This window comes from Odocoileus virginianus, chromosome 14 (assembly GCF_023699985.2).
Source record: "Odocoileus virginianus isolate 20LAN1187 ecotype Illinois chromosome 14, Ovbor_1.2, whole genome shotgun sequence".
Classification (NCBI taxonomy): domain Eukaryota; kingdom Metazoa; phylum Chordata; class Mammalia; order Artiodactyla; family Cervidae; genus Odocoileus; species Odocoileus virginianus.
The window spans coordinates 14,591,385-14,607,430 of NC_069687.1; the positions used below are offsets into that span (position 1 = coordinate 14,591,385).

At 47.2% G+C, this 16,046-nt stretch overlaps 1 protein-coding gene across 1 annotated transcript in view; it reads right to left on the minus strand.

Moving 5' to 3' along the window:
* Positions 1-9,326: 9,326 nt before the first annotated feature.
* MYO10 (myosin X) overlaps positions 9,327-16,046 on the minus strand; it is a 252,256-nt gene continuing 245,536 nt past the window's right edge. The window contains exons 38-41 of the mRNA XM_020887818.2: positions 15,595-15,715; positions 14,527-14,979; positions 12,286-12,477; positions 9,327-10,813 (exon numbers count right to left, since the gene is read on the minus strand). Coding sequence (XP_020743477.2) covers positions 10,712-10,813; positions 12,286-12,477; positions 14,527-14,979; positions 15,595-15,715 — 868 coding nt within the window. The 3' untranslated portion in view covers positions 9,327-10,711. The remainder of the gene's footprint in view (positions 10,814-12,285; positions 12,478-14,526; positions 14,980-15,594; positions 15,716-16,046) is intronic.

Consider the following 16,046-nt stretch of genomic DNA (forward strand, 5'->3'; position numbering starts at 1 on the left):
CTTCTTTAGGGTGAGGGTATCTTTGGGGACCACTGTTCATCCTGCCACCATGAGGGAATAGGGCTTCCCATGTGGCTTTGAAGGTACCAGATGACATAGAAATGTGAGGAAGCAAGTGAAAGTCACTCAGTCGTGTCTGACTCTTTGCGACCTCATGGACTATACAATCCATGGAATTCTCCAGGCCAGAATACTGGAGTAGGTAGCCGTTCCCTTCTCCAGGGGATCTTCCCAACCCAGGGATGGAACCCAGGTCTCCCGCATTGCAAGCGGATTCTTTACCAACTGAACCACCAGGGAAGCCCAAGAATACTGGAGTGGGTAGCCTATCCCTTCTCCAGGGGATCTTCCTGACCCAGGAATTGAACCGGGGGCTCCTGCATTGCAGGCAGATTCTTTACCAGCTGAGCTATTGTGGAAGCCCAAAGGTGAGGGAACTGACTTCCTAGATGGTGAAATTCGACCAATGGGAACCAGGAGGCAGGACCTATCCGGGAAGACATTTCTTTCCTCCTTCCTTGAGGAGTGCCCCAAGGCAGGATTTCCCTGGGGGACCTGTGCAGAGATATCACACAGGGCCCCAGAGAGGCTCCTGCTGAGCACCTGGGTGGGTCTCTCACGGCTCCCTGGGAGGCAACGGCTGGTACAGTGACATGGTCCTTTGCCTTGCCTCTCATCCTCCTCCACCTCACTGCCTTATCCTCGCTGCCCTGGGATTGCCCTTTTTAAGCATCAGCAGTTAATCTCTGCCATGGGCTCTATTCTCTAGGGAATCTCTTCTGATATGCCCCCCTCCCCCAGCTGAAAGTCACCATTTATTCCTTCATTGATTCAAGAAATAATTACTGAGCATCTACTATGTTCAGACACCGTTCTGTTCTCCTGGAGCTTACATCCTAACTGGGGAAGACATGCAATAAACAATTAAATAAGGAAATACCATTTGTGGCAAGTGCTATTTAAACCACAGGGATGCGATAAAAAGTCTTGCCATTTTATATTTGGTGGTGAAGAAAGGCTTTTCTAGGGAGGTGACAGTCAAACCGAGACCTGGGTGACAAAGAGCCGTTTGTGTAGAATCAGGGGAAGAAGAGGCGACCTTAATGGCAGGTATCAATTTGCCATCTCACATGGATGATTCTGCGAAGCATGCTCTGGGTGAATAGCAGCAGAAATTTACTTTTAAAAAATTCATGATTCTACCAAGCAATAGAAGGCCAGATGGTTTAAAAGACAAACATTTCAAGCAAAGTCTTCCAACTTACCAGTAGATGGGATTTTCTTTGTCATGAAAGGATATATTTTGTCTTATTAGAAATTAGATTATTTTTAACACTAAGCATCATTTAAGAGGACCATGAAATTAAAGTGATGAGTCTAGCTACTTCACCTGTATAATAAACTGGGTTATAAACCGATTTCCTCCTATTTTTGTTTCTAGGATTAGCTGATGTCTGGTGCATAAGCTATCTTTCTCCCTACAGCTTTTTTACCTGGTGTCTCCAGTACGGTGACTGTTGTGCTCCAAAAGCACACATCCTACAAGAGAGTAAAAAAAAACTGTTGTGTCCATTTTCATGACTTGATTTTGGGAGTTGAACATTGTTCCTCTGCCACATTCTATTTTTTAGAATGAGAGGAGAATCGAGCTCCACCTTCTCATGGGAGGATTATCAGAGAATTTGTGGATGCGTTTAAAGCCACCATGATTGGTCCCCTGGTCCAAATTATTGACATTTCTTTTTCATGCACTTCTGAAATTCAGCTAACATAAGATTAGGACTCAGTTCCACTAACTGGGAATCATTCTCCATGGGTTCCTGGGTCTATCCTCTGAGTCATTATTCTTTCTTTTTCTCTTTATTTTTAATTGAAGGACAATTGCTTTACAGTATTGTGTTGGTTTCTACCACATATCAGCATGAATAGGCCATAAGTTTACCCGTGTCCCCTCCCACTTGAACATCCCTCTCTCTCATTATTCTTTAAATGCTACGGATTAGTGACTGATAATGCTATGGATTAGTGACTGATAAGAAGGCTGAGCATTGAAGCCTGAGCATTGAAGAACTGATGCTTTTGAACAGTAGTATTGGAGAAGACCTTTGAGAGTCCCTAGGACTGCAAGGAGATTAAACTAGTAAATCCTAAAGGAAATCAATCCCGAATATTCATTGGAAGGACTATGCTGAAGCTGAAACTCCAGTACGCTGAGCACCTGATGCGAAGGACTGACTCATTGGAAAAGACCCTGATGCTGGGGAAGACTGAAGGCGGGAGGAGAAGGGGACGACAGAGGATAAGACGGTTGGATGGCATCACTGACTCAATGGACATGAGTTTGAGTAAGCTCTGGGAGTTGGTGATGGACAGGGAGGCCTGGCGTGCTGCAGTCCATGGGGTCACAAAGAGTCAGACACAACTGAGCGACTGAACAATTACAACAACAGTGACTGCTATGTGCTTCCCACTTCCCCCCTTTAAAAATCAGTATCCACAGCTGTTATCTTTCGCCAGTCCCATTATGGTATGGGAGCGTAGAAAACTTGTCTCTTTAGTGCAGAGACCTTCCAATCAACAAGACTTGAATCAATGAGCTATACCTGGGGACCACACCCAAGGAGCCTCATTCACAGTGCAGCTTGATTTAGATGATGAGGTCTTGGGCCTCAAGTCTGAACTTGAAGCCTCAATAGATAAGACTTTGATGGATCTGGAGAGGGAGGGAGCGGATTCTGCGTGAAGGGTGATTTAAAGTTAGTGGCCGAGGGACATCCCGAGCGGAGGAGCAGGTAGGAATCCACCCGCCAATGCAGGAGACCTGGGTTTGATCCCACATGCTCTGAAGTGACTAAGCCCATGCGCTGCAGCTACTGAGCCCATGCTCTGCAACTACTGAAGCCCAAGTGCCTAGAGCCTGTCCTCTGCAACAAGAGAAGCCACCCCAGTGAGACGCTGGGGCACCGCCGTGCACAGTAACCCTTGCTCACTGCAGCTAGAGAAAAGCCCACACAGCAACCGAGACCCAAAGCAGCCAAAAATAAATAAAGTTTTTAAAAAGTAAAAATAAATAAAATTTTTAAAAAGCAAAAATAAAGTTAGTGGCTGAGATGATCTAAAGAACTTCACACATTATGGTTGAGGTTGATGGGACCAACAGTGGGTGATGGTCCACTTGGGGTTTGTCTATCTCTACGTGGCCTCCTGACATAATCTTTTCAGCACTGCTGCTTCAGGTTAGGGGGATTTCCAGTCAGCTCAGAGCATTTAAAGGCCTGTATCCCAAGAGAAAGAGCAGGCGAAGATAGGCCACCTTTGCTGACCTGGCTTGTAAGCTAGGATCACTTTCACGACATTCTATTTATTAGAAGTGGAGTCACTATGCTGTTGTTTAGTCACTAAGTCATGTCTCCTTGTGACCCATGGACTGTAGCCTGCCAGGCTTCTCTGTCCATGGGATTTCTCAGGCAAAATGACTGGACTCAGTTGCCATTTCCTTCTCCGGGGGATCATCTTGACCCAGGGATCGAACTCTTCCTGCACTGCAGATGGCTTCTTTACTGTGGAGCCACCAGGGAAGCCTGGAGCCACTACGGCTGGCCCTTTATTCACGAAGTGAGACCTCACCTTTTTATGGGCTGGGTATGAGGAAGCTGCAGCATATTTAAAACTACCACACACACCATATAGCAGAGACCCCATAGAGCAGAGCTCAACCACCCATCTGAGGCCCCAGTTCAGTTCAGTTCAGTCCCTCAGTTATGTCCGACTCTTTGCGATCCCATGGACTGCAGCATGCCAGGCCTCCCTGTCCATCACCAGCTGCCGGAGCTTGCTCAAACTCATGTCCATTGAATTGGTGATGCCATCCAACCATCTCATCCTCTGTTGTCCCCTTCTCCTCCTGCCTTCAATCCCTCCCAGCATCGGAGTCTTTTCCAATGAGTCAGCTCTTCACATCAGGTGACCAAAGTATTGGAGTTTCAGCTTCAGCATCAGTCCTTCCAATGAACACCCAGGACTGATCTCCTTCAGGATGGACTGGTTGGATCTCCTTGCAGTCCAAGGGACTCTCAAGAGTCTTCTCCAACACCACAATTCAAAGCATCAATTCTTCAGTGCTCAGCTTTCTTTATGGTCCAACTCTCACAGGCATAGGACAAAGACAAGGCAAGATCAACAAAGAGAACTGGCTGCCGCAGTGTCATGAGTGAGACCATCAGGGAAACTGCCCCCTATAGAATCACGCTCTCAATAAAGGCTTGTTGTATTAGCCACTGGATTCTGGAGTGACTTGTTACACAACAAAGCTGCTACAGCTAGTTAAATAAATGGCCTTCTAAACCCCAATGTCCTCACCATAAAATAGGTTTGCCAGCATCTACATCATGGCCACTGAGGGGACACAGTGAGATGATGATGACTGGACACCAAGCCTGAACCATTACGTGTGCTGAGCAAATGCTAACTAATACCACTGGTCACATCAGAGAGAGATGGTCAAAGGGAAAGGGGAGTATGAGAAGGAACGATTCATTCGCTGGCATGAGCTCACACCACACATCACAAACCTGCATTTTCTGGCTCATTATTCACCTTTGAAAACTTTCCTCCTCGAATTCTTGTTTTCTGGATGCTTCAACACATATGCAGTGGTCAGCATACGTATTTATACATGCTGGCTTCATGTATTTATATATTTCATCTCCAGTTAGGCTCGGCTTCTCTCCTGGCTCAGATGGTAAAGAATCTGCCTGCAATGCAGGAGACCTGGGTTTGATCCCTGGGTTGGGAAGATCCCCTGGAGAAGGGAATGGGTACCCACTCCAGTATTCTTGCCTGGAGAATTCCAGGGACAGAGGAGCCTGGCGGGCTACAGTCCGTGAGGTTGCAGAGTCAGACACGACTAAGTGACTAACACTTTCAACTTTCAGGCTCTAAGCAGTTTAGATAATTCTTGGGTTTCCTTGGCAAACCCCGCTGAGATGGTGTTTTGCTTTTGTATCTAAACAGCAAGAATGTAGTAAATACTCAGTAAATTCAGTTAATTAAATTATGTTCTGGTTGGTGTTATTCTTGGGGTTATCTTATCTCTAATCAAGAGGACTATTAAATTTCCTCAGTGTCAAGTAAACTTACAGAGAACGATTTCCCTCAAGATGTTAGAGGAATTATTCATTTTCTTTCTTTTTTTTTTTTTTGAATTATTCATTTTGTTTCCTGGCAAGTCAGGAGGGAACGGGGAGACCTCTAATCTGGCAACTGGTTCCCACCAACAAAAGTCTTTTTACCACAGGTGGTAAAAAGTCTGGATGCCTCTGGGACAGTAGACCCTGTTTATGTCTCAAACTGCTCATCAACTCTGATCCTGTTATTACCTGAAAGAGAAAATAAAAGTGCCTGGGTGAACTAAAGATAGGCACTGTCTCTATACTTCGAAAACATCTTTAAATTTCCCACATCTTTCCTTCATTCAAAATGCTGCAGGCTTTCTAAATATCTTCCTTTTTACTTCCTTCAGAGGGTTTTCTCTAAGATGCTGCTTTTTAATGAAAAATTATTGCTGAGTCTTTTCTGTTGGGGGTGAAGGACTCAGCTTCTACCAGCTTTGGAGAGTCAACTATGCATCTCATTTCAACTCTGCATTCAGCAGTGTCACCTCGGAGCTTGCAATCAGCCATAGTGGGAATACTGCCACCCTGGAAATTAGCAACCATTACAAAGTGGGATTGTTTTCCCTGGGGAGCCTGGAGATGAATTTATCTGCCAGCAAGTCACTGCTGCCAGAACACTGGGTGCTGGAGAATTACAGCTTTTGTGGTCCTGAGCTCAGACACTAGGTCTCAGCAGTAAACATCAGGGTCACCTTCCCACTGCTGGGCTGAAGAATGCTCTAAGTTGGGGGGCTGACAAAAGGGGGGCAGAGTTAAAGCAGGACCAGCCAGCTGAAGTATGTGCCACTCAGCTGGAGCCAGCAATATGGGCTGACACATGGGTGAGGCAGAGTGTGCATCAGACAAGGATGGACGCAGGTGGGCAGAAAACACAGGGAATCTTTTGGTTAGGTTATAGGAGAGTTTTTAGTGCAAGGGTATATTGGGCTTCCCAGGTGGCACAGGTGGTAAAGAACCTGACTGCTAATGCAGGAGACGTAAGAGACTCAGATTTGATCCCTGGGTTTGGAAGATCCCCTGGAGGAGGGCAACCCAGTCCGGTATTCTTGCCTGGAGAATTCCATGGACAGAGGAGCCTGGTGGGCTACAGTCCATAGGGTGACCAGATGCAACTGAAGCAACTGAGTACACATGCATATTTGGCTTTATGTTTGATAAAGACATTCTGTGCAACTTGTCTGTGGAGAATAGCATATGGGGTTGGTGAAGGGTGCCAAAGATGGAAGTGTGGAGACCAAGAAAGATGCCATCTGGGGCTGGGGGGTGGCTAGGACATGGCTTCTGACTTTTGTCCTGACACCTGCTCCATGCTGACATCTCTGTGCTCAGGCTCCTTGAGGAGCCCTCCCCCCAGGAACTCCTCCCCTCTGCCACAGGGCAAGACCCACGCAAGATGCCCCATTCTCGAGGCTCCCCCTCAAGAGGTGCTCCCCCACCCCCCTCCCAGTCACATGGACCTACGTGCTTTGGGCACCTGGAACTCACCTAACCACTGCTGTGTCAGCCTGTGTGGTCATATAGCATCTTCACCTGCATTTTTCTGATCCCCACAATGTCTTGAGAGTTGGGGCTGGAACTTGATCACTCTGTCTGGCTAAATTCAGCTTCTGGGATGTTCCCAGTGGGCGCCATGCTGGATTCCTTAGGGCAAGTGGACAGAAGACATTTTCTGTCCTGAAGAAGCTCTAGTTAAAATCTAGGGACTGATCAGGTAGAAACCAGATCTGTGCTGATGATAAATGCGAAGAGGGCTGATCAAGAAGGTCACTCAATATGGTGGACAACACAAAGCAACAGATCCAAAACCAGGGACTCTATTCTATGTCTGATACATGGAATCAAAATCCTAACTAGAGCCGACAGTTGATTAAAAAGGAGATGGTATACTTCTATAATTACTTAAAACAGGTGTCCACAAGCTCCTTCCACAAAGGACCAGAGAGTAAATACTTGGGCTTTGCAAGAGCTCCCATCACAACTGGTCAACTCTGCTATCGAATGGTAATCACACTTCTAGATACCACACAAATCAACAGGTAGAGATGTGCTCCAATAACTCTCTATTTAGAAAGCAGTTTGTCTCTGGGCTGTAGTTTCTTGACCTCTGACCTAAAAGATCAAAATTATAGACTTGAAAATGGTAATGCCAAACTTATAATCCAGATCCAATGCTTTCCCAAATATCACGATGTTTCTCTGGTCAGTTGTACAAAACAGGCATAAAGGTGCTGATTAAATTTGGGTGAGTGAGCGAAAGTCACTCAGTCATGTCTGACCCTATATGACCCCATGGGCTGTAGCCTCCCAGGCTCCTCCGTCCATGGGATTCTCCAGGCAAGAACACTGGAGTGGGTTGCCATTCCCTTCTTCAGGGAATCTTCCTGACCCAGGGATCAAACACAGGTCTTCAGCTTTATATATTGTTTTGTTCACTATTATTAATAGTTAATGAGGTTTAGTGGATGAGGATTTTTATGTTCTTTAAAGCACGTATTTGTATACCCAGAGGACATATGTATTTCTAGAATATATCAAAGATCCCAATGGATGATAGATTAAATACAGAATTTTACTATAAGCGTGTATGTGACCCAACTTAAGGTGCTTAGTAAAAAGTCTCACAAATGTTTGCTTTCTTACATTTCTGAACTATTTTTAGAGAGAAATCAAGTGGGCTTTTTTCCCCTCTCCAAAGCTGCCTAGGACACAAAAAGGACTAGGCACCTCTAGAGATACCATGTGCAATCATATCTAAAATACCCTGGGAGAACAGGAAGGTACAAGAGAGTTTATGCTTTTGTGTATTTCTTAAAATGGAAGGGGTTGGGAATATTTATCTGAGTATACGCTTGTAATATTTCTGGAAGGACATTCTAAAAAATGGTAAAAATAATTGTTTCTGGGGAATTAAACTGGGTAAATCAGGGGATCCCAGCTGGGTGGAAAATTCATTTTACTCTGTTTGAATAAGAAAAACCTCACCTATGTGTATTATCTTCTAAAAGAATTAAAAATTAGAATAAAAAACGAGGTTGTCCAACTAGTTGTCCATGTTGATGCCTTTCTCTGTAATAATTAGAGACTCAACATTACTCCACAGGTCATGTGTATAAACCTATTGGTCTCACACACAATGAGTGCCTGTCAATCTGGTGAAATCAGAATAAACCGCAGATGGAGGAAACTCAAGTTTCTTAGCTGTGATCTTTTCTGCGATTGTGAGATGTTACCCCTGAGGACACCCAGGTGAAGGGTGTAGAGGCCTTTCTGTACTTTCTATTCCAACTTCCCCTGAATCTCTAATTACTTCTAAGTAAAATGTTAAGTTGAAGCTATTGATGGGTAAAAGCTTCTGCGTAGAGAGACCTGGGTCCAAGCCTGGTGCTGCTGGAATGCCTCAGCCGAGTCACTTTGCCTGTCTCTGCCCACTTCCTCATATGTGACTGGGGGTGTGGGGCACCCTTCTGGGGTATGAGAAGTTATACAGGAAGTCCTGAGTGGTCAGTAGTGGAAAACGCACTTCTGCTTTGGGGGCCTGAAATGAAAAAAATGACAGCAACAAAACACCGGAATCTTAGCTCACCTTTGTTTGGTCACCTCCAGGCCAAGTGCTGGGGCGGCACTTGGCTTCAGATCACCTCCTGATCGCTCCTGGGAGGAGGTGGATCCAAGACACAAGGACACACAGGTGAGGAGAAGGACATTGCGGGAGGACCAGTGACATCACGTGCCATGTCTGATTGAGGAGCCTGTGTCGGTTCTTTGGGGGAAATTGGTCGCTAGACAAGCTCCCTGGGTATTCTGCTCATCAGCAGGTGAGCAGGCCTGCAAGCAGGTAGCAGGACAGAGGCTCCGCCATCAGGCGTCTTGGGGCTCGGCTATAGGAGACAGTCTAATAACTACAATTTAAGTCCTCAGATTTCTGTGCCTTCACTGAACCTGGTGTTTTATCTTCCTCGCTTTCTTGGGGTCATGCTGTGTCTAAAAAGCTGCTAAAAATGACTACATGGTTGACATATAGTCCTGATGTTCAAGTGCATGAAACACACAGCCTTGACCCTTTGAAGCCTTGAGCATTAAAAAGAAAACCCAACAAAAACACAAAGCCCACATGGTATTGAGAGCCACCCCATAAAGAAAAGACACTGAACATTAGCTAGTATCTTTTATTGTCAGACTTTCTTGGGCCAAGAAACAATGATTCCGCATGGCTATCCATAGGGATAAGGCAAGTTTCTTCTCTGGGTGGTTAGACTTAGTTGGCCTAAGTCTTTACAAGTTTTCTGTATAAAAATAGAAGTCCAAGACCAGATTACCTTTCTTCTGGTCATAAACGCTGATTTATTTACAGGGGCCTTGTTCAGGTCACCATTATAAACTTGGGATAAAATAGGTGTGTATTTTATTAAAGTCTCAGCATTGAATGTCAGGGTCCTTTAAAGATTTGTTCAAGTCACTTTCAAGGAAGGTGACATCTTTCCCTCATATTCAAACATGGTTAAGTCACAATCTACCCAAAGAGTGATTCAAGCTAACCTTCCAGGAAACATTTTTTTAACTTAAATCTCTTAGGAACTGAAGACTCCAAAGTGACTTCATACAGTTCTAAAAACAGCCTTGGAGTGAGCTGTTGAAGAGTGGTTTATAAATACAGTTATTTGCAGGCTGCATATCTGTTTATGATACAGCAGACACAGACTGCAGACTTTGCTACACGTAAAACAAAACTGGAGTCAAAAATGTGGCTTTCGAAATACAGCAATGACAGGAAAAATCCAGGATTCCGGGTTGTTAATAAAAACCACCTTGCCAAGTAACAGTTGAGGACTCTTGACTGAACAATTAAAATATACAGATGCTACACCATTCATTGCACATCCTCTTTCCCTTCGCTTTCAAGGCTCGCGGAACAATGATGAAAGTGATGTGTTTATGAACACATGCGTGCACAGGCAAGCGCATGCACGTTAAAGATGAAACGAGAAAAAGTTAATAGGCGTCTGTGAGGAAGGCTGCCAGCAGCTCTCCACCTAAAATAGACCATCCCCTCTCGCTCGCTCTCCGTCCCCCTCCCCACTCCCTCACCTTCCCTCCCAGGGGGAATCAGGCTGAGACATTAGTGCAGAATTGCTGGATCGACGCCCCTCCCCCACCCCAAGCTCAGCAAGCCTTCCTGAAAAGCAGGGGCGAGCATCCATCTCCCTTCAGTAGCACAGTTACGGGGGGCTCGTGTCGGCTCCACGGAGTTAAGGCACTTCCGGCTGCTTTGGTGGCAGCATGCGTTTCGTTTCCTCTCTTCTTAAGGCATGTGTCATCTAAGAGAAGTAAAGCTTTGGAAACTGGGTTAAGGTGGTACAGCTGAATAACCGATCGCTGGAATGGACAGGGCGAAAGGTCCCCCGAGACACCTTCCTCAGACGAGGGGCTTCTGGAAAGTCCCGGGCGGCCGCAATTCGCACTGCAGACGCGGGAGCCGGCGGGGCCGAGGAGGGGGGTGGCGCGTGCAGGTGCTGAGTTCGCGTGGACTCAGGCCGCCTTCACCTGGAGCTGCCCTGGCTGCTCACGGAGCGCGAGGTGCTGTAGCGCTTCTTCACGATCATGCTGATGTAGGCTTTCATGAGCTTGGCCACGTCCACCACCTGCGGGGGGGGGAGCCGAGTCGGACCACAGTCACCAGGTGTCCGCAAGGCCAGGGGGCCCAGGCCAACGATCAGACATCCTCCGCCCAGGGCGGGCAAGCGGGCCCGTCCTGCCCGCAAAAGCCAGTAGCCTGCCCGTGTGAATCCACGATGCAGGCTGTGGATTCGGCCAAAAGTTCAAGTGCTTTTGCCCTTTTGCTCCTGGTGGGGAGAAGGGACTCCTGGCCTTTCCCCCTGCGCCACCTGGAGGTTGCCTGATGTAAAACTGTCGCATTTTGCAGGTAAAATAAAGCCCCCATCTAATCACATTTTTAAGGGTCTTGGTATGATCAGGGCTGGGATGACTGTCCCCACTGAAAATCACAGCTTTAAAGACTGGATCCCTTCCTGCAAGTCAGCACCTCCTGATATAGCTGGAGAAACAGACTGAGGGCCGGGGCGAGGGTGGGGGGTGGGGGGATGGGGACCACCACCTCCCACCCCACCAAAAGCCACCCATGCACATTCTGTTCCCTGACAACTCTGCACCCACAGTAGCTCTCTCAGGGTGTGTTCACTGCCACCCCTTTCTGGCCCATTCCTCCAGATGGCTGGCCTGGGTCCCTGCAAAGACATCCTAACTGGCTTCCATCTCCCTGATCTCTCTTCCTTCTAATCCCACCAGACACCCCTGTGAAAGCACTGTCCAGACACATCATGCACAAAGATCTCACAACGGTTCTCTGTTGTCTACTGGAGTTGACCAAACCCAGCAGCCGGGCACCATGGACTCTCCCATAAAAGCCCCACCTCGTTCCAGCCCACTGCACACCTCCTGCACCACATCCATGGTCATCACCTCCCAGCACCTCTCCCTCACTTTACGCCAGTAGCCAAATGGGAGGCATGGAATTCACACCCATTTCTTACCTTTGCTTGTTAGCAGCTCCCTGCGTGGAGACCTCAACAGGCTTCCTGCATTCTCATCATGATTACTAGTACATTTTATGCTTTGGAGCGGGATGGCATATATAAGAGGAGTTTTTGTGATTTTTGTGTGTGGTGAGAATCAGCTCTTCCCAGGACGGTCTGCCTCTCACTCCCTCCTGCTCCTTGGACACTGCCTGGCCCGTCTCATAGCTGTGATACACTGCCACCTTGTCTAATAATTTTCGCAAGGCTTTATTGCCAAAATATATATACATATATATATTTTGTGGACCTCTATGTCACTTCCCTTTCTCTTCCTGCAAGGGTAAGACCCCCTGACAGCTGGAAACCAAATTTCTCCATTGCAATGGTATATAGATGAAATGTGGGACTATCAGATTTTGGCCTGGGAGAAACCTGAAGCAGGGGAGGGACCACCACGCTGCATTTTCCTATGTCTTAGAGCGAAATATTCAAATAAAGTTATTTGGTCAAGGACATCAGGAAATGGGATGTTGTCTTGCTAGTTCATCAAGGCCACAGACGAAAGATTTGCCTCTTACCTCACTGGTTTCAAAGAGCAGCTCCCTCTCATCGACAACGATCTTGTAGGTGTTGGCCAGCGGGGCACCGAAGGAGAGGATGTGTTCATATTGGAAGACTTCCAACGGCCTCCCTTCCCCGCGCTTATAGACAGAGACCGCGTCGGCGCTGACGCCCAGCCAGAGTTCCTGGGGAAAGCCACCTTCCTTGCACTGGGGGGCAGGCAAGAGTTGGGGCAAGATCAGATCAGCAAAGTCAGAAACAGGACACAGAAACCACAAGATGGGTTTTGAGCCCAGCCCTCTGCACAGAGTACTGAACACATTCAATGTGTCTTTTTATGCAGAGGGCAATTGAAATACAAGATATGGTAGCTCTCTAGCTGTCTTGATTGATTTCTGACCAATTCATCAACCCCATGCATTTGGAGAACACCAACTAGTAAATTCAGCATCTTGCTTGGACTCTTCACCTCTCAACATCACCACTGTCTTGGCCATGTGAATTAGCTATGAAAAGGTGGCCACAGGCGAGGAACTTGACAGTAATTCCCCATCAAATCAAGCAGCCTGTCTATCATTGCATGCTAAGTGACTTCAGCTGTGTCTGACGCTTTGCGCCGTGTAGACTGCAGCCCACCAGGTTCCTCTGTCCATGGGACTGTCCAGGCAATACTAGAGTGGGTTGCCATGCCCTCCTCCAGGGGATCTTCCCTACCCAGGGATGGAACCAGCATCTCTTACATCACCTGTACTGGCAGGCAGGTTCTTTACCACTAATGCCACCTAGGGATCCCTGTCTATCTCTAGTTCCGCCTCAATCCTGTTTTGGATGATTGTTCTTCAAATACAAAATCTAGGATCATAGCGGGAAATTCTCCAAACATGTGCTGAGCAATTTCAGCTCCTCCTGAAAAACACATCTTGGGACAAGGAGCAGCAATGACCTTTTGTGTGTATGGTGGTTGATCTCACTGGTTAACCAACAGACTTTTTTGCACACATAAGTGGAAGGACATAGGAGCCGGGATATAGGGATGACACCAGCAGGCAGTGGGACTCAAGAGGGATACACATCAGGGATGCAGGAGAGGAGGTATTTGTACAAAGCATCTGACTTACACTTAAATGTAACTGACTCAACCAACCAACACGCCCACCCAAAGATGGCATCCAGTGAAAACTCATGGAATATATTATCAATATTTAGGGTTTTATAAAGCCTCCTTCGAAAGTCAACAGATAACATGCTGAATGACTCTAATCATAAGAAAAATAGATGCTCATCTAGACCAAGAGTTGGCAAACTTATCTGTTAAGGAACAGACAGTAAATACTTTAGGTTTTGTGGTGTCAGTCACAGCTGTCCAACTCTGCCATTTTAGCCTGAAAGCAGCCAAAGAAAAATACATAAAAGAAAGAGCATTGCTGAATTCCAACAAAACTTTATTTACCAAAAAAAAGAAGGCAGGCAGCATTTGGCCCTCAGGCTGCAGTCTGTCAAGGTTTGATTTTGATCATTAATAAAATTTTCTTTCAATAAATGATCTACTTAAAAAAGAAAAAGGATATGAATCAGTACTGGGTTGATGCAAATTTAGCCAAATTCCAATTGTGTAAAAGAAATTCTTTCCTACAAATAGTCATGGGAAAAAAAAAATTAAAATCCAAATATATCCAAATTTTCTAATTTTATAGACATACTGCTAAGATTCTTTTAAAAACATTAATGCAAATTTTTACAAGCGCTTTTTCATTGGGTCTACAGCTTGAATAAGAAAGAGTCAGTTATTTAAGAATAGGTGATATCTTAATTTTCCACTTGCTTCTCACATTACAAAAGCATTTATTCAGAGGAGGAGGAAGAATACTTTGGGTGGGTGGGGGAGGGTGTGAAGGGTAAAACTGGGGAGCTCTAACCTACAAGGGCAGGGCTCCCCAGGTGGTGCTAGTGGTAAAGAATCCCCCTGCCAAAGCAGGAGACATAAGAGACATGGGTTTGATTTCTGGGTGGGGAAGATGCCCTGGAGGAAGACACGGCAACCCATTCTAGTATTCATGCCTGAAGCATCGCCATGGACAGAGGAACCCGGTGGGAGGGTCGCAAGGAGTCTGATATGACCGAAGCAACTGAGCATGCATGCAACCTCAGAGGGTAAGAGAGCCACATGTTCTAACCGGTCCTCCCTCCCTGTGACCTTGATAGAGGTCACACTGACTCGGGTGTCCAACCTGGTCCGGGAAGCAGCAGCCCGCTCTCACCTCCACGTCAAAGAGCGTCGACCCGTACCCAGGCCACTCCTTGATCAAGGCCATGTACTTGGCCATGGCCTGTTCCTGGCTCATGCCCTGGAATTTCTTCCACTTGTCCAGGATGCTGGCCCGCGCGGAGCACACCTCCTCCTTGACCCACATGTCCACCATCTGCTCCTCCTCCGCCTTCTGCCGTATCGCCGAGCCCGTCCGGAAGCTCCGCCGGAGGGTCCCCTCCAGGAAGCTCGTGCGCCTCTTCTCCAGCCGCTCCCCCGGCGTGAAGCTCTTGGTGGACTGGCTGATGCGGGCCTTGAGCCTCTGCAGCGAGTAGACCTCCTCGAGGGGCGGCACCGGGGCGTGCGGCGTGTAATCCCCCTGCAGGTACTGGAGCCGCAGGGCAGCCAGCACCTGCAGGTTCTCCTCGGGGGCCGGGTAGTGGCCGTGGATGACGGCTTCGTGGGCCTGCGAAGAGGTGGTCAATGGCTTTACGGGGCCAGACGGCCATGCGACACGACGCCCACCTGGCCTGTTCCCTCAAACCATCAGGATTTTTCTCAAATGCCATCTTCCCGTAAAATGGGACCCTAACGCCCCTTCGCGGCTTTAAATTTCTCCCTGGCAATGGGTACCACTGAAAACATGTATTTATTATTTCCTCTCCCTCTCCCTCCTCCCCATCCCCAACTAGGACAGTTCCTGGTACAAGAGTTCACATAATACGTATGCAAGTTTCCTTCTACCAATGAATAAAAGAGCAGCCCACACTGGTTATGCTGGGAATTCTACCACCATGCCTGGTTTCTAAGGGCTAGCAGTTAACACGAGAGGGGTATGAACGGGTTCACCCCTGTGTGTCTGCAAAGAAGCTTAAGAACTCCATCAGTTCAGTTCAGTTCAGTTTAGTGGCTCAGTTGTGTCCGACTCTTTGCGACCCCATGAACTGCAGCACACCAGGCCTCCCTGTCCATCACCAACTCCTGGAGCCTACCCAAACTCATGTCCATTGAGTTAGTGATGCCACCCAACCATCTCATCCTGTCATCCCCTTCTCCTCCTGCCCTCAATCTTTCCATGTACCTGTTCAAACATAAAGGCGAATTCCACACTGTCTTTTGGCACATTGTCTGTGTCCAGGAAGCAGTAAAGTTTGAAGTAGAATTTCCAGGGCTGCTCGCCAGCCTCTGAAGTGGCAGCCAGCCTACAGACAGAAGTGGAGAGAGACGCAGGAAGTAAAACCAAATACGGGCCAAGGGTGGCCCACAGGGCCATCAGCACATGGGATATATTCTGTTAGGATTCAGATACCCTGTCTGGGCTCAGAGCAGAGTGTGGAGGTGGGGTGGTGGGAGAGAAAACAGCCAGGGAGAAGCTTCTGAGAGTTCCCTGCTAACTCATCCAGAGGCGAAAAACACGCTTTCATCCTAGTTTTAAAGACAACAAACAGGCAGCCTTCAGTTAAATTGAGCTAACAAGTATGTTCTGAGTGCCCATTCTGGTTAGTTCCAGCAAAGCATCATGCTGCATTCAGA